At 45.7% G+C, this 18,112-nt stretch overlaps 1 protein-coding gene across 6 annotated transcripts in view; it reads left to right on the plus strand.

Moving 5' to 3' along the window:
* Positions 1-17,492, plus strand: part of ascc1 (activating signal cointegrator 1 complex subunit 1) — a 75,902-nt gene extending 58,410 nt beyond the window's left edge. For 5 of the 6 annotated variants that reach the window (XM_085970648.1, XM_085970646.1, XM_085970647.1 and 2 more), the window contains exons 9-10: positions 2,316-2,395; positions 15,367-17,492. In XM_085970648.1, the coding sequence (XP_085826774.1) occupies positions 2,316-2,395; positions 15,367-15,483 (197 nt within the window). In that variant the 3' untranslated portion in view covers positions 15,484-17,492. The remainder of the gene's footprint in view (positions 1-2,315; positions 2,396-15,366) is intronic. The other variant, XM_085970652.1, reaches the window with a different exon arrangement.
* The last annotated feature ends 620 nt before the right edge of the window (positions 17,493-18,112 follow it).

The raw sequence follows: 18,112 nt of genomic DNA on the forward strand, positions 1-18,112 counted from the left end.
CCACGTTCGACTATGATATTATGTACAGGCCGGGAGCCCTTAATGAACCCCCAGACGCCCTATCGCGGGGAATGTGTGCCAGCATTCATACGGACAAATTACAGGGTCTCCACAACGACCTCTGTCACCCAGGGGTCACCCGACTATACCATTTTATAAAGTCCCGCAATCTGCCCCACTCCATCGAGGAGGTCAGGGCAATGACCAGAGCCTGCCGCATCTGTGCGGAATGCAAGCCTCGTTTCTACAGGCCTGACCGTGCACACCTTATCAAAGCCACACGGCCATTCGAGCGCCTAAGTCTGGACTTCAAGGGACCCCTTCCCTCTGCCGACCGTAACGTATACTTCCTCAATATCATCGATGAATATTCCCGCTTCCCCTTCGCCATTCCCTGCCCAGACATGACCAGTGCCACGGTCATCAAGTGTTTCGGTAATCTATTCTGCATGTTTGGCATGCCGAACTACATACACAGCGATAGGGGGACGTCATATATGAGTGACGAACTGCGCCAGTTCTTGCTCTCAAAGGGGATAGCCACTAGCAGAACCACTAGCTACAACCCCCGGGGTAATGGGCAAGTGGAAAGGGAGAATGCTACTGTTTGGAAGACTGTCACGTTAGCCTTAAAGTCAAAAAGCCTTCCGACCTCCCGCTGGCAGGAAGTCCTCCCAGACATGCTCCACTCCATAAGGTCTCTGTTATGTACAACCACTAACGCTACCCCTCACGAAAAGATGTTCGTTTTCCCCCGGAAATCGACCTCGGGCATATCTCTACCCGCGTGGCTGACGTCTCCGGGGACAGTACTATTGCGGAAGCACGTGAGAGGCCATAAAACGGACCCCCTTGTGGAAAAGGTACAGCTCCTCCATGCAAACCCTCAGTACGCCTATATCGAACACTCTGACGGGCGAGAGGACACTGTTTCCATAAAAGACCTCGCTCCCTCGGGGAGCGGAGAGAACGATGAGAGACTACCCGAGGAAGACCTACACCAAAAAGAGACAGGATGCCCAGAGGTATCAATACCCAACTTTAACCTGGAGGACACTGCAGATAACCTGGAAGACACTGCGGAGGCCCGGACAGCAGAGGAACCAGAATCCACTCCCCTAGAGGCACCCCAACCGACCTTGCGCCGATCACTGAGAACCGCAAAACCTCCTGACAGACTCACTTATACCAACTTTTAAGAAACATCACCCCGATGGACTAAATCTAAAGAAGGGGTGAATGTAATGAAATCTGTTTGTCTTGCCTGTATTCGTTCTTGCCTGTATTCGTTTTGCACTCATGTATATTACCCTCCCCCACACGGTGTATAGTTTCACTTCCTCTTTCCTGACTAACCTGGAAGGTTCCAGGTCTTGGCTCTTGGCTCCGCCCCTGACTTCTCTTACATAAAGATCCCAGGATCTGTATGACTCATTCCTGCGAGCCAGTCAGTGTGTTGAGATGTTAGCTCTGATCTTAGTGATTAAAAGCCAACTTGTTAAAGTCTATAACTTCTAGTTTTGTGGTTATTGAAGGCAGATCAAAGATAAAAACAGAAAAATGCTGGAGAAACTCAGCAGGTCAAGCAGCATCTGAGAAGAGAGAAACAAAGTTAGCGTTTCAGGTCGATGACCTTTCGTCAGAACTCCCCTTCAAGAACTGGCTGGCGCCAGTGTGTCGGTGTTCCATTCCTGACTGACGTCACATGAGCTTCGCCGGCGCTCTGAGCTACCGCCTTGCTCCTCGGCGTTAGCGCCTTAAGAGAGGTGTGAAGCGCCTGATTTAGCGCTCCAATCACCTCCAGGGGCGATAAAAGCCAAGTTTGCCGTCGGAGGCGATAATTAGCGCCAGGCGCTAAACTTTGTGCACGGCTGCTAATGGCGCCCCAAACGGGGCGATACTGAATTTTCCCCCCATTTTATCTGGGATGCGGCTTTTTTCTGTTGGCTTTTTGATGAGATTAGGTTCCCCAGGATGGTTTCAGAGTCGCGAGAAGCCCGCCCGCCCGCCCGCATTGACGTAGCTCACAACTGAAGAATGGTCAGTTGGAGTGAGGTGCCGGAGAACGAGCAGCGCCTGCGAAGCTGTCCTCCAGAAGGAGCTGACGCCTGCAGGAGGGAAGGGGAATCTTGGCACAGAAGTAAAGGTAGCTGGGATAGCTGTACCGACCTCACACCATCTGAGGTTTGCACGGGGGAGCTAACGAATGCGAGAGCCGGAGATATTTCTGAGCTGCAGTCACACGTCTGTTTTTTGTAATTCCAGTTTGGTGTCCGTGATGACCTGTTAATAATGAAAACTTTTGTCGCTTTTAGTGGAAGATCAAAACAACACCGCTTTGGGGAAACAGAATTTGCGTGACAGAGAGTCGTTCGATGCAAGAAATGTGTTAACGGTCGGTATCCTGGTTGGGAAAATAAATCCTGTTTCCTTGCTTCACAGCACAATTAATAGAATGTTAACTGCAATTTAAAAATACTCTGACCAGCTCCCAGTTGAGCCAGTGGCTAAGTGCTGCGACTGGTGTCGTGGCGAGTCGTACAGGACAGGTAGGTCCCAGCTACGATTCCTGGTCTTTGCTGATTTTTGGCCGTGGTGTTGGGGGTTCAACCATTGATCTCATTGTCTTTTTCACAACCCCAAATCTGTTGTGTTCGGAAGGAGCGGGCTTCTATTTATGGTACAATGAGTCCAAACTTCAGTACTCAAAATTGGAGATTTTTTTTCCAATGAGCAGTAAATATGTCAGCCGTGGCTCAGTGGTTGCACTTTCGCCTCTGAGTCAGAAGGTTGTGGGTTCAAGTCCCACTCCAGAGACTTTAGCTGAGGGAGCGCCGCACTGTCGGAGGTGCCGTCTTTCAGGTGAGACGTTAAAACGAGGCCCCGTCTGCTCTCTCAAGTGGACGTAAAAGATCCCACGGCACTATTTCGAAGAAGAGTAGGGGAGTTATCCCCGGTGTCCTGGCCAATATTTATCCCTCATTCACCATCACTAAAATCAGATTATCTGGTCATTATCACATTGCTGTTTTTGGGAGCTTGCTGTGCGCAAATTGGCTGCCGCGTTTCCCACATTACAACAGTGACTACACTTCAAAAGTACTTCATTGGCTGTAAAGTGCTTTGGGATGTCCTGAGGTCATGAAAGATACTATATAAATGCAAGTCTTTCTATATAAATTGAGAATAATTGCATTTTAGCAGCAGATCCATCAATGAACACCGTATCTGACAAAGTGTAAAATGGAGGAAGAGCCATTGTTCGATTCTACAGGATATCGGCTTGGCTCAGTTGATAGTCTTGTCTCCGAGTCAGAAAATTGTGAGTTTGAGCTGCACAGCGGGCCTTGAGCACATAATCTAGGCCAACACGCCACTGTAATACTGAGGGAATGCTGCATTGCCAGAGGTGCCTTCCTTCAAATAAGACATTAAATCGAGTTCCGATAGCCTGTTAAGACAGATGCCAAAGCTCCGAGCGCACTGTTGAAAGGGGAGAAGGGAGTTCTCCCGATTCCGTGGACAACATTCCCCTCTCTACCAACATCACCAGAAGAGCAGATTAATTGACCATTCATCTTGTGGCATGCTCGTAGGCTTTGATGGTATAGAATGGCTGCCTCATTTGCCTACAGAACAGTCTCTGTATTTGTGTAAAGTGCGATGGGGATGAAAGCTGCTATATAAATGCATGTTCTCAGAATGACCAGTGTCTTATTTCTGATTGTCTCGTGCCTCACAGTTTAGTTTGTTTTCTTTTACGTCTCCCTCCTACGCCCCACCATTTAGCAGCTGAACGGGTGAATAGACGGCCTATTCTGCTGTTCCCTGCTGTGCAGTTGGCCACAAGGAACTGCATGAGAGCAGCCAGGGCAGGGGATGGGAAGGGACGGCGACTCTCCATCTGAGTATCTGAGCCGACACCTGGGAATCCCTGGCCCAAGACCACACAAAGTGGAGGAGAAGCATCCGGGAAGGCGCCGAACACCTCGAGTCTCTTCGCCGGGAGCAAACGGAAGCCAAGCGCAGGCAGCGCACGTCAACCCAAGCACCCCACCCACCCGCCCCTTCAACCACCGTCTGCCCCACCTGTGACAGAGACTGTAGGTCCCGCATTGGACTCACCAGTCACCTGCGAACCCATTTTTAATGTGGAAGCAAGTCATCCTTGGTTCCGAGGAACTGCCTAAGAAGAAGGAGAATCTGAGCTGAGATTCCGAACTTGCCATGTGGGAACTGTAAACGGGATTCCCCCTTTAACTCCGACCCCATGGAGCACCTTGAGGTGCAGGGTCTCTCATAGCCACTGGCTCACTAACTGCTTAGCATCAGGCAACAGAGGTTTATAGGAAATTGTTTTTGCACGGAAGAAAATGATTCAAATCCCTCAGTCCCCAAAAGATTAAAGAAGATTGCAGTTTCACTGTAGTGAAAAGCCGTCACACTTAGTGATAAGCTTTTAACACAAAAACTTAGTTTCTTTTTAAATGGTTTAAAAACTGGAGGGTTTCAAACCAAGCCTTTCAGCAGATCTGACATGCGATGACTCCGCAGTCATACCACACGCCTTGCAAACCCTTTTCCATCATTAATTGGACCAGATGGTAAAAGTGGAGCATCAGCAATCGTTTGTTAAAAGTCAAAACGTATTGGGAGCAACTGTTCCTCGACACCCAATCGGGAAAAAAAAAGCATCTGAGCAGCGTTAAAATGTCATTATTTCTAATCTAAAGAATGTTCTTCAATCACATAAACAAAGGAAGCACAGGGTCATTCCGATGAAAGAGAGAGATGGGAAGTTAAAGCTCCCATTATTTTTCACACGGACTCAGAAGTTGACTTTTGACACTAGATTTGAGATATAATGGAAAATTACATTCTGCAAAAAGTAACTGTCAATCACGTATTATATTTACAAAGATGAATATCTGTGTTGCGCAGTGTTTTTTAAAAAAAAACAAGGATTCGATTCCTTGCTTAGCTTCACGATGGCGCCAAAAGTAACCTTAAAAGTTCGACCTTAATAGCGATGTGTAACGGGCAATTCTGTGCATTGGCCCAAGCAATCCTGTTCGTGAGTCCTGGCGGGTGTAAGCAACCTGGAAATTACTCGGAGGAATTGGGCAGAAAACAGGTGCAACGTCAGGTAATGAGTACAGAAAACATGACGAGCCCTCCCGGGTAATATCCACGTTATCAATCCCCATGTGGGTAGCTCCTGCCTTCAGAGGAAAGCAGTTGCTTGGTAAATGAGGCATTCTCCATGTAGAAGAAGAGATATTAAGAGTCAGTTAAGAATTGTCATTGGATTTAAGGCTTCAGATGTTGTTTACACGGTGTGCAATATTAGTTTATGATGTCATGTTTATCACTAAATTGCTTATTTTACTTCACTTTTGTCTATAATATTATTAACCATTTTACGTCTGTGCGCACTTCCTGTCTGCACAACTTATTTTTTTCACATTTTTGACGCACTTTTTGTGTCATCTTTCTTTCCCCCCCATTATAAATTTCATTCTCAGCTGTTTGTTTTCCCCAAAGACTTGCAGGGATTTTTTTTTCCAGTTTGCTGCAATGCCTCATAAAATCAGTGTGGAAAAGCATGAAGTTGGTAATCCATATGTGATCATCTTTATTTCTCTCCCTCCGAGACAGCTGTATCAATCAAGGGGTGGGGTTAGGGTTAGCGGAGGGTTTTTTAAAGTTAGGGTTAGCGTCCTGGGTTAGGGTCAGTGGAGGTTTTTTTTTAATTGAAGTTTAGGGTCTGGATTGGAGTTCTCCTGCATTATACAGGAAACTTTGGTTTATCCGGAGGTTGTATGTCTGGAATACTCGATCTAACGGCAAAAATCAGGAGCCGTTTTCTATAAGTTTTTTTAGTTCTCGTTCTTTTTTTTTCCCCAGTCAGTCACTGCAAGGTCTGTAGCTATAGCAACAGCTTCAGCTACAGACGCTTGCAGCTGCAGCCGACTCTTTAGAAGCTGTTGCTAAGCAACAGTGTTTGTTGTCAGATACGGAGATGAAAACCTCCGTATGCTTCAACATTAACTTTGTATGTCCGGCAGTTTTGATAGATTGGCAACACGCTGGTCCCGTCGGTGCCGGATATCACAAAGTTTCCTGTATTTGATTCAGACCATTTGGTGACTGTTTCTAATTTTGCAACCCAGTGTCTCTTTTTCCCTTTGTGGGAGTGTCCAGTCATATTGGTTTCAAGCCCCATAATTTCCAGGGATTGAACCCCATGTTCCATGAAATGTCTAGTGAGGGCTTTGTCTTCATATTTTGTTCTAATGGCACTGAGGTGCCCTGTATGCCTGGTTCTTCGAGTGTTGACTGTTTCACCTACATATAAAATGTGGCACTGTTTGCATCGCATTGCATAGATTACATTGTGCTGTTGGCATGTAATCTTGTGTTTTATTAAGGCTGTTTTCCCCGTGTTTTTGTTTTGTATCAGTTGTCCCTGACTAATCCATCTAACGTGATTTGTACATCAGCAAAGTTTTGCACTGTGATGGTAATTCAGAGCTCGAGCCACAGTGTGGTTTGTAGTCTTCATTACTGTCTTCAGGATGTCTTCCAGCTTCTTCGATATTGTGTCTGTCCGAGGCCAGCTTGATGATGCAAGCATTGAAGCAGGACAACTGAACACCTCACTTCCTGACTCAACAAGCCAGAAAGCTGATCCTTTCAGTCACAAATATTTCCACTACTGATGTCTTACTTTTGTGGACTGTCCTTGCATTTACACTGGTAAACTGAACAGCTTCACTATCATACAAATTTAGAAATCATAGAAATTTACAGCACAGAAGGAGGCCATTTGGCCCATCGTGTCTGTGCCGGCCGACAAAGAGCTATCCAGCCTAATCCCACTTTCCAGCTCTTGGTCCGTAGCCCTGCAGGTTACGGCACTTCAAGTGCATATCCAAGTACTTTTTAAATGTGATGAGGGTCTCTGCCTCTCCCACCCTTTCAGGTAGTGAGTTCCAGACTCCCACCACCCTCTGGGTGAAAAATTTCTCCTCAACTCCCCTCTAAACCTCCGACCAATTACTTTAAATCTATGCCCCCTGGTTATTGACCCTTCTGCTAAGGGAAATAGGTCCTTCCTATCCACTCTATCTAGGCCCCTCCATAACCTTATACACCTTGACATAAGAAAACTACTAGGCACTTGGTCTAAGTATTAAACAAAGCTTTAATCAACTGTTTTTCAACATGGCGATCTAGTTGTGTCCTTCACTAGTTCCTGTTAAAGAATGTCCTGAGCAAGCTGGGCCCGTGCCCGAGTATTTATACTCTCCCTGGACAGCGCCACCAGCAGGCCGCACAGTATCATTTCATAAGTCATTTCCAGATGAATGACAAGATTCATGTCACACCTCAATTAGGTCCCCCCTCAACCTCTTCTGTTCCAAAGAAAACAACCCCAGCCTATCCAATCTTTCCTCATAGTTAAAATTCCCCAGCCCAGGCAACATCCTCATAAATCTCCTCTGCACCCCCTCTAGTGCAATCACATCCTTCCTGTAATGTGGTGACCAGAACTGTGTGCAGTATTTAGCTGCAGCCTAACTAGTGTTTTATACAGTTCAAGCATAACCCCCCTGCTCTTATATTCTGTGCCTTGGCTAATAAAGGCAAGTATCCTGTATGCCTTCTTAACCACCTTATCTATCTGGCCTGCTACCTTCAGGGATCTGTGGACATGCACTCCAAGGTTCCTCTGATCTTCTGCACTTCTGAGTGTCCTACCATTTATCGTGTATTTCCTTGCCTTGTTAGCCCTCCGCAAATGCATTACCTCACACTTCTCCAGATTGAAATCCATTTGCCACTGTTCTGCCCACCTGACCAGTCCATTGATCTCTTCCTGCAGTCTGCAGCTTTCTTCTTCGACTAATTCGACATGCATCTTTGCACCAGCTGCAAATTGACAGTCACTTCCAGTCTCTATCTTGTTAGTCAAATTGGTAGTTCCATCAAGACACAGTTAGCAAACAGCAGCCTTTTGCAAACCAATCGTGAGTTGCTCGCTGATGTTTTTAGCTATGCACAGGACCTTGTCCTTCACAGTATTTTGACCAAGAGGCACTTCTGCTCTGCACTGCACAATTTTGTCCTTGTCGGGGAGAAAGTCACTGAACAATATGTCAGCACTACTCCGTGTAATGCTGTTGATAGTTTCACCATGGGTCAGAATGCAGTGTGATGTTTCTGGAGCTTGCTGCTACCAGATAGTGTGGTTCTGGTTTGCCCGCTGAATCCAGTGGCCCAGCTACAACACTGCACAGCTCCTGTGCTCAGTACACTTTTCCTTCTTGCTTACTTAACGCAGCCACAGTTTTGTGGTTCGTCGCCGGAAAAGCATTTCGCGCTGGAAGTTCTGGAAACAACAGCGCGGACACACCGTTTTGCCTCTGCATTCGATCACTGTGAACCTCTCTGCTCGCTAATCTTGAATTTCTTGCCACTGTCATCACATCCAGCGTTGCCAAGTTTTGGTTTCCTACTTTTGTTCATTTGCTGTTCCTCCCCGAGTGTTATGATCCAATCAGCGCATCGTTATTGTTTAATTAGCAACTCTCCGGTGGCATTGCTCCCCATCATCACTATCTTATAAGGACAAGGGTGTTACACCACGTAATGTACAATGTGTTACTTTGGTGATAATGCGGAGCTGTGTTTAACCTGGTCTATAAGGCCATGAAGTCTAATTCCTGTAAAATGGCACATAGTGGGAGTAATTAGCTTCTAACTGACTTTTACGTCAGATGCTACTTGTCCATTGTAGGTTCTGTACTTGTTTTGTTGTGACTATGATTGACATTTGAGCCAACCAGCTGATACTTTGAGATGTGACAGGTGCCCACAAAACACCAGATTTTTATATAGAGAGATAAACAGATTTTATTTTGTGGTTATGTATGACATGCATTCACCATCCTTTCTTCGGCAGCACCTCCCAAACCCGCGACCTCTACCACCTAGAAGGACAAGGGCAGCAGGCACATGGGAACACCACCACCTCTCAAGTTCCCCTCCAAGTCACACACCATCCTGACTTGTAAATATATCGGCCGAGCCTTCATCGTCGCTGGGTCAAAATCCTGGAACTCCCTCCCTAACAGCACTGTGGGAGTACCTTCACCGCACGGACTGCAGCGGTTCAAGAAGGCGGCTCACCACCACCTTCTCGAGGGCAATTAGGGATGGCCAATAAATTCTGGCCTTGCCAGCGACGCCCACATCCTGTGAACGAATAAAAAATAATTGTGGTACTAGGCCAGCAGGAGAGCGAATACTTTTATATCTAATGAGAAAAGCACATAATTCATCAAAGAAATTGCTGTTGTTGAAAAACAAATTGACCTCTCCGAGCTGTGTGAAAAAGGCCTGGTGATGAGGCTCTCTCTGGGTTTTATGTTCGCTATCCCCCTATAGGTGGCCAAACACTGACTCCGTCGGACCCGGAGCAAGCAGCTTTGTTCAGGCACCGCACGCTTCAGGCAGAAACTGCCCTTGAGTTTAACTGATGCTGAGCTGAACTAGCAGCTGAGGCAACGAGTTCACCTCTTCCTGCTTCAGCCGTAGACGGAGCGCATTAACCTGTACTTTATATAAAGAAAGACTTGCATTTATACAGCGCCTTTCACAAACACCAGACGCCCCAAAGCGCTTTAAAGCCAACTAAGTGCTTTTGAAGTGTAGTCGCTATTGTAATGTGGGAAACGCGGCATCCCAATTTGTGCACAGCAAGCTCCCACAAACAGCAATGTGATAACGACCAGATAATCTGTTTTTTAGTGATGTTGGTTGAGGGATAAATATTGGCCAAGCCACCGGGGATAACTCCCCTGCCCTTCTTCGAAATAGTGCCCATGGGATCTTTTACGTCCACCCGAGAGGGCAGACGGGGCCTCGGTTTAACGTCTCATCTGAAAGACGGCACCCCCCCCCTCCGACAGTGCCGCGCTCCCTCAGCACTGCACTGGAGTGTCAGCCTGGATTTTTGTGCTCAAGTCTCTGGAGTGGGTATAAAAAAAATACCTTCAGTCCCATTTAAACCAATGGAATAAAGGTACAGATTGAAATTGTGATGCTTACATTATACTACTCCTAGGAAAATGGTATTGGAAGCAAACAGTGTAAGAACGGAACAGTATTTTGGAACAGTAAAAGATCGTTAGGTCCAATCTTTTTCCAGAGATTCCTGCCCCCTTCGCACCATATCCTTCATTCTCCAGAAATACATCCAGTTATTTCTCGAGCTTTAATGTCCATCCCTAGTTGCGTGCTACAGCTCTTATTACCCATTAGGTGAGTAAGTTCCACCTGACCTATTGTAGTCCTTAATTTGTGTCACTTGCTATTTGAGCTCTGCAGCACAGTGAGCAATTCAATCACTATCAAGCCTTCTCTTTTCCAAAGAAACCTCTCATAATTTAGATTCCTGATACCTGGAATAACCTTTATTCCCTTCATGCTCTCACAAAGCTACATTGCATCCTCTTCATTGTTACATAGAATTACATAAAATTTACAGCATAGAAACAGGCCATTTTGACCCAGCGACGATGAAGGAACAGCGATATATTTCTAAGTAAGGATGGGGTGTGACTTGGAGGTGGTGGTGTTCCCGTGCGCCTGCTGCCCTTGTCCTTCTAGGTGGAAGAGGTCGCCGGTTTGGGAGGTGCTGTCAAAGAAGCCTTGGCGAGTTGCTGCAGTGCATCTTGTAGATGGTACACACTGCAGCCACGGTGCGCCGGTGGTGGAGGGAGTGAATGTTTAAGGTGGTGGATGGGGTGCCGATCAAGCGGGGCTGCTTTATCCTGGATGGTGTCGAGCTTCTTGGGTCTTGTTGGAGCTGCACTTATCCAGGCAAGTGGAGAGTATTCCAACACTTTGCACTGAGGGTGGTGGATGTGTGGAATGGTTGCCCGTGGAGGCAGTGAGGATGGACTGTATCAGCAAATTCAAAAGAAACTTGGACAAGTACCTGGCAAAAAGACCGATTGAGAGATATTGTAGGATATCATATTTTCTAGAGACTGGAACCAAGCAAATGGACGCAATTGTATTTTCGAGCCCTGTGCCCTCCCTATGTTCCTAAGCTAAATCCTTGCTGCTGTTTTCTCATAAGTAGAAAATTGTAATTTTAAAAAAAACTTGCATCTCTAAAATATCTCGATACTTCACATATGATGAGTTACTTTGAAATGCTGTAACTGCAGTTAAACATGACAGCCATTTATCACACATGAAGATCCCACAAACTGCAATGTGATAAATGAGCAGATAATCTGGGTATGGGATAAATATTGGCCAGGACGCTGGGGAGAACTTGCCTGCTCTCCTTGGAATAGTGCCATCCATGGGATGTTCATGGCTCCAACACCATCATCAAGTTTGCGGATGATACCACGGTAGTAGGCCAGATCACCAACAACGATGAGTCAGCCTACAGGGAGGAGGTCCAGCATCTCGTGAAGTGGTGCGCCGATAACAACCTGGCCCTTAACATCAAGGAAACCATTGTGGACTTCAGGAAGTCTAAAGGCGGAAGTCACACCCCCATCCACATCCATGGGCTGTGGTGGAAAGGGTGGGCAGCTTTAAGTTCCTCGGAGTCCACATCATGGAAGACCTCTCCTGGTCCCTCAACACCTCTTTGGTGAAGAAGGCCCAGCAGCGCCTATATTTCCTAAAGAGGCTGAAGGGATGTAACCTGTCACCCCTGATCCTCTAACTTTTACCGCTGCACAATAGAGAGCATCCTGACGAACTGTATCACAGTATGGTATGGCAGCTGTAGCTACTATGACCGGAAAGCCCTGCAGCGGGTAGTCAAAACTGCCCAACGTATTACCGGCACCCGGCTACCGACCATAGAGAACATCTACCAGAAACGCTGTTTACGGAGGTCACTGACCATCATCAAAGACCCTACCCACCCCAGCCACAGTGTGTTCGCCCCCCTGCCATCTGGGAGACGCTACAGATGCATTCGCACCCAAACGACCAGATTTAGGAACAGCTTCTTTCCCAGGGCTGTCATCCTACTGAACTCTGCAAATAAACTCTAAAGCCTGCACATCTGCCAATGCCCTTTATTATGTTTATGTTTATGTTAATGTGTTACAAGCCAAATGAATGTTGAATGTTAAATGTCTTAATCAAAATGTACACTCTCGGGAGCCGCAAGCCTACATTTCGTTGTACTGCACTTGTGCACTAACAATGACAAAGTTGATTATTATTATTATTATCTTTTACCTCCTCCTGAGAGGGCAGACGGGGCCTCGGTTTGATGTCTCTCTCATCCGGCCACTTTATTTTTAAACCTAAAGACTATTCTGCTTGGTAAAAGTTCTCTCATTCTAGGCTGACCCTCCAGTGCAGCACTGAGTGCTGCGTTGTCAGAGTTGCCATGTTTGGGATAAGAAGTTGAGGCTCTGCCTGCCGATTCGAATGGGTGTTAAGGATCCCGTTGGTACTATTTAAAGAAGAGCGGGGAGTTCTCCCGGGATCCAGCCAACATTGGACACTCAACAAATAAAGCCAAAAGCAGATTAAATTGTCAATTATTTCAGTGCTGCTTGTATGACATTGTTGGTACAGAATGGCTGTCGTGTTTGCCTACACAATAGTCTCCGCACTCCATAAAAGTAATTCATTTGGTGAAGTGCTTTGACCTGGTGACGAGGCACACAAACATAAATAGTATTATTGTTCTTGGGACTAAAATTACAGGTGCCCACTTTTTATATTCATTGAGAATGTTGGGGATGGGCAATAAATGCGGAACTTGCAACGCCCATAGAATCATAGAAATTTACGCCACAGAAGGAGGCCATTCGGCCCCTCGTGTCTGTGCCGGCCGAAAAAGAGCTATCCAACCTAATCCCACTTTCCAGCTCTTGGTCCGTAGCCCTGTAGGTTACGGCACTTCAAGCACAGATCCAAGCACTTTTTAAATGTGATGAGGGTTTCTGCCTCTACCACCCTTTCAGGCAGTGAGTTCCAGACCCCCACCACCCTCTGGGTGAAAAAAGTTCTCCTCAACACCCCTCTGTGTGCAGTTTTGGTCACCTTATCTGAGGAAGGATGTTCTTGCCATGGAGGGAGTGCAGCGAAGATTCACCAGACTGATACCTGGGATGGCAGCAATGACGTATGAAGAGAGATTGGGTCGATTGGGCTTGTATTCGCTGGAGTTTAGAAGAATGAGAGGGGATCTCATTGAAACTTATAAAATTCTGACAGGACTGGACAGACTAGATGCAGGAAGGATGTTCCCGATGGCGGGGGAGTCCAGAACCAGGGGTCACAGTCTAAGGATAAGGGGTAAGCCATTTAGGACAGAGATGAGGAGGAATTTCTTCACCCAGAGAGTGGTGAACCTGTGGAATTCTCTACCACACAAGGCAGTTGAGGCCAATTCATTAAATATATTCAAGAAGGAGTTAGATATATTTCTTAAGGCTAAAGGGATCAAGGAATATGGGGAGAAAGCAGGAACAGGGTACTGAATTTGGATGATCAGCCATGATCTCATTAAATGGTGGAACAGGCTCGAGGGGCCGAATGGCCTACTCCTGCTCCTATCTTCTATGTTTCCTATTTACTCTATCAAAACCTTTGTTTCTAATCCTTCTACCAATTGCTCAGAATGAATATATTTTTGCGCAGAATTAGTATTTTTTTTAGAATGACTATCATTGCTGGTAGAGAGCCAGTTTAGTCTGAAGCAGCTGTCCAGGTAACGTCAGCCTCTTTTGATTGAGAATTTATCGAATAGCTCGTCTAATCCTTTTCACTACAACTGGCAGCTTTTACACTGTTGACTGTCGCACCTCACCCACATTGTAAGATGCTCGGTTTTTTTCTGTGGTGAAGCTACCAGGCCAAAGTTTCTGACGTTTGAGATGCTCATTACAACACGTGGGTTGTTCCAGTATGAGATGCTTGGCTCTAAAGAATCTGTGGTATACTGAACGTGAACTAACCGACTAATCTGATTCAGCCCTTAGGAGCAGGTTAACATCAGGGCTCTAGAAATGGTCTTATCCAGAAAAAGAGATCGCACTCAAAATAAGAGTGAAATCTTAACTCAAAAGAATCCTGTCCACACGATGCCTCCAAGGGAGGGAACTTTATTTTTTAAATTGACTAAAAGGAGCTAAAATTATTTGCATTAAAATGTAAATGATTGTGTTTTTCTTCTCCAAACCCCCCTTACGCTCGGCATTTCTCGTTGCATGTGTTGTGCAGACTTCCTGTTTATTCCGAGGAATAAGGATTAAAGCACGTAGTTACCGTATTTTACGCGCAAGAGTTGCTGTTCATGGTATTTAATGTGCAGGAGTACAAGATTCCAGTTCAGCAGGGTAAGGATCAAATCACTAGTCACAGTAGTTGATGTGCAACTGTATGAGGTTCTTGTTTAGAAGGGTAATGGTTAAAGCCGTGATTTTCTGAAAATATTGATGTATTCTTGGGGAACCCCCCTGACCTCGTTGCCAAAAGACAGAGACCGCTACCCAAAAGAATACCGTGCTGTCTTTGCAAAAATCAGTGTTATTGGCAAACACCAAGAGGAATGACTTTTTAGTAAATCAACAAATACAAACAAAATACAAGATTCTACAGACACTGTGCTCACCACATGCAGTGTGTCTGACATCAGACACATAGAAATCTGCTGACGGCGTGAACCTCCTGTATCTGTGCAGCAGTATCTGTTGTAGCCAACTGTAGGTGTTTCTATTTATTCAGCAGGGTAAGGATTAAAAGAAAGACTTGCATTTCTATAGCACCTTTCACCTCAGGCTATCTCAAAGCACTTTACAGCCAATTCAGTACTTTTGAAGTGTAGTCACTGTTGTAATGTGGGAAACGCGGCAGCCAATTTGCGCACAGCAAGCTGCTACAAACAGCAATGGGATAATGACCAGATAATCTGTTTTTGTGATGTTGATTGAGGGATAAATATTGGCCAGGACACCGGGGAGAACTCCCCCTGCTCCTCTTCGAAATAGTGGCCGTGGGATCTTTTACGTCCACCTGAGAGGGCAGATGGGGCCTCGGTTTAACGCCTCATTCGAAAGACGGCACCTTTGACAGTGCAGCACTCCCTCGGCACTGCACTGGAGTGTCGGCCTAAATTTTTGTGCTCAAGTCACTGATTGTTGATCACAGTATTTGTGTAGTTGCACTGAGTCCCTGTTCAGCTCAGAATGTTTTTTTTCCCTCCTAGTGAGATGTACCAAGTTAGCAGTCGCCTTGAGTGTATCCAATGAGAAATTACCCTCCCTTTTGTGGGTTAAAGTATTAATACTTTCCATTCCGTTGCAGAAATGTGAAAATTATAATTTTGGCGAGGTGGAGCTGAGCACTGTGCACATCTCCCAGAGGTTCTCCACTGACAGTTCTGGGTTCTATTCTTCCTCTGGCAACATTAACTTTTCCTAGAGTCCGGATTTGTTGAGTCAAGATTCATCAACAGTCTGCCGGGTAACGCTCCCCAAAAAAACGTGACTGACAGATGAATCCTGCTGCTCAACTTGGAAACACAGCTGGACAAACTCACCTGCTGGTTAATCGCTGATGCACCAGGATTTCAACGGTGATCCATTTATCTCCTTTCTTCTGGAGTAAGGAGCTGAATTGACGTGACTTTGCAAGAACATCCTGCTAGCACAGTGACGGTGATGCATTAGGGACTGTAGGAGAAGACCTGTTTTCACTTCATTAACCCCTGGATTTCTTTAAAAGTCATCCCAGTTTTGCACAGTAAAATATTTGCAGTAATGTATTTAATTCTTGGTAATTTTTTTTTCCCCTTTGGGTGAGATGTTGATATTGAAAAATGGAGCACTTTCCCATTTGCTGGAGTCAAGTACTCCCAGGCCAGATATAGCATGGTCAGATGCAGAGTAAAGTTCCCCGTGCTTTGCCTCCACGGTGTCCCTCAGAAGAATGCCTCCTGTTGCACCAGTTTGGCATTTTGTCTCTCCCCTGCACCAGTCATCCTGCGCTCTCTCTGTCAGATTGCCGTTTTATTTTTGACATGGGCCACCACCCACCAGTGACTGAATTCAGACTGGCCGCACTCCTTTTGTAAACGACCCTTGGGGCCAACAAGACAGAGGAGACTTTCTTAAGACCATCGTCAATCCAGACTGGATTCAGAACCAAATCCCAGAAGCGAGAGGCCAGTCTGCTAACCCACTGCTCCACCCAGTCCCCTGATTGCCGTAAACCGTCTCGGTCTGTAGAACAGTTGCGGCAAGTATTTGGTTGCAGCATGTTGTGATAAATTAATGGTGGAACGCAGCAGATGTGGTTATCACGTAGCAAATAAATCATCACGGACAAGCAAAGCCGAATGTGCCCACATAATTCCTGTTAAGCAACCTCCTTTCTTCTCTGGTTCACAACAACATGTTTCGAGTAAGCACGAGACTTCATAACGGAGTATACGGAACAGACTTTATTGATACGCAGTAAAGGTGATTAGTCTTAACTGTATACAGAGAGTGAATATTCGGTTTCTGTATCTTTCAAGTACACCCTAAGATACTGTTGAAAACCATGTTCCTTTATATACTATATTTTGACTACATCAAAGGAAAATGTCAAAATGATGTATCTTATTTCCCAAACCCTCTGGGAACAGACTATCTGTGTAAACAGTTTGCAATTGTTTACCTCAGAACCATTTCCCCAACACGAGGCTTCCTGATGTAACATTTTCTAGCATCTGTGACCAATTGTTACCTGTATCTAATGGATACCTACTGCCTATGTTTATTACCCTAAAACTAAACATTACATAACCATAAGAAATAGGAGCAGGAATAGGCCACTTGGCCCCTCGAGCCTGCTCCACCATTCAATAAGATCATGGCTGATCTTGGGCTCAAAGCCACTTCCCTGCCCGCTCCCCATAACCCTTCACTCCCTTATCTTGCAAAAATCTGTCTATCTCCACCTGAAATGTATTTAATGACCCAGCCTCCACGGCTCTCTGGGGCAGAGAATTCCACAGATTTACGACCCTCTGAGAGAAGAAATTCCTCCTCATCTCAGTTCTAAAAGGGCGACCCTTTATTCTGAAACTATGCCCCCGAGTTCTAGATTTCCCCACGAGGGGAAACATCCTCTCTGCATCTGCCTTGTCGAGCCCCCTCAGTATCTTATGTGTGTCAATAAGATCACCTCTCATTCTTCTAAATTCCAATGAGTATAGGCCCAACCTGCTCAACTTTTCTTCATAAGTCAACCCCCTCATCTTAGGAATCAACCGAGTGAATTGTCTCTGAACTGCCTCCAATGCAAGTATATCCTTCCTTAAATAAGGAGACCAAAACTTTACGCAGTACTCCAGGTGTGGTCTCACCAATACCCTGTACAGTTGTAGCAGGACTTACCTGCTTTTATACTCCAACCCCCTTGCAATAAAGGCCAACATTCCATTTGCCTTTTTGATTACTTGCGGTACCTGCATGCTAACTTTTTGTGTTTCATGCACAAGGACCCCCAGGTCCCTCTGAACTGTAGCATTTTGTAATCTCCATTTAAATAATAATTAGCTTTTTTATTTTTCTTGCCAAAGTGGATAACCTCGCACTTTCCCACATCTGCCAAATGTTTGCCCACTCACTTAGCCTGTCTATATCCCTTTGCAGATTCTTTGAGTCCGCTGCACAACTTGCTTTCCCACCCATCATTGTATCATCCGCAAACTTGGCTACATTACACTCGGTCCCTTCATCCAAGTCATTAATGTACAGTAGATTGTAAATAGTTGAGGCCCCAGCACCGATCCCTGTGGCACCCCACTAGTTACCGTTTGCCAACTGGAAAATGACCCATTTATCCCGACTTTCTATTAGTTAGCCAATTCTCTATCCATGCTAATATATTACCCCAACTCCATGAGCTTTTATCTTGTGCAGTAACCTTTTTATGTGGCACCTTATCGAATGCCTTCTGGAAATCCAAATACACCACATCCACTGGCTCACCCTTATCCACCCTGCTCGTTACATCCTCAAGAACTCCAGCAAATTTGTTAAACATGATTTCCCTTTCATAA

The sequence above is a fragment of the Somniosus microcephalus genome, chromosome 29, assembly GCF_052327205.1.
Source record: "Somniosus microcephalus isolate GS21.2 chromosome 29, FLI_Smic_1.0, whole genome shotgun sequence".
Taxonomy (NCBI): domain Eukaryota; kingdom Metazoa; phylum Chordata; class Chondrichthyes; order Squaliformes; family Somniosidae; genus Somniosus; species Somniosus microcephalus.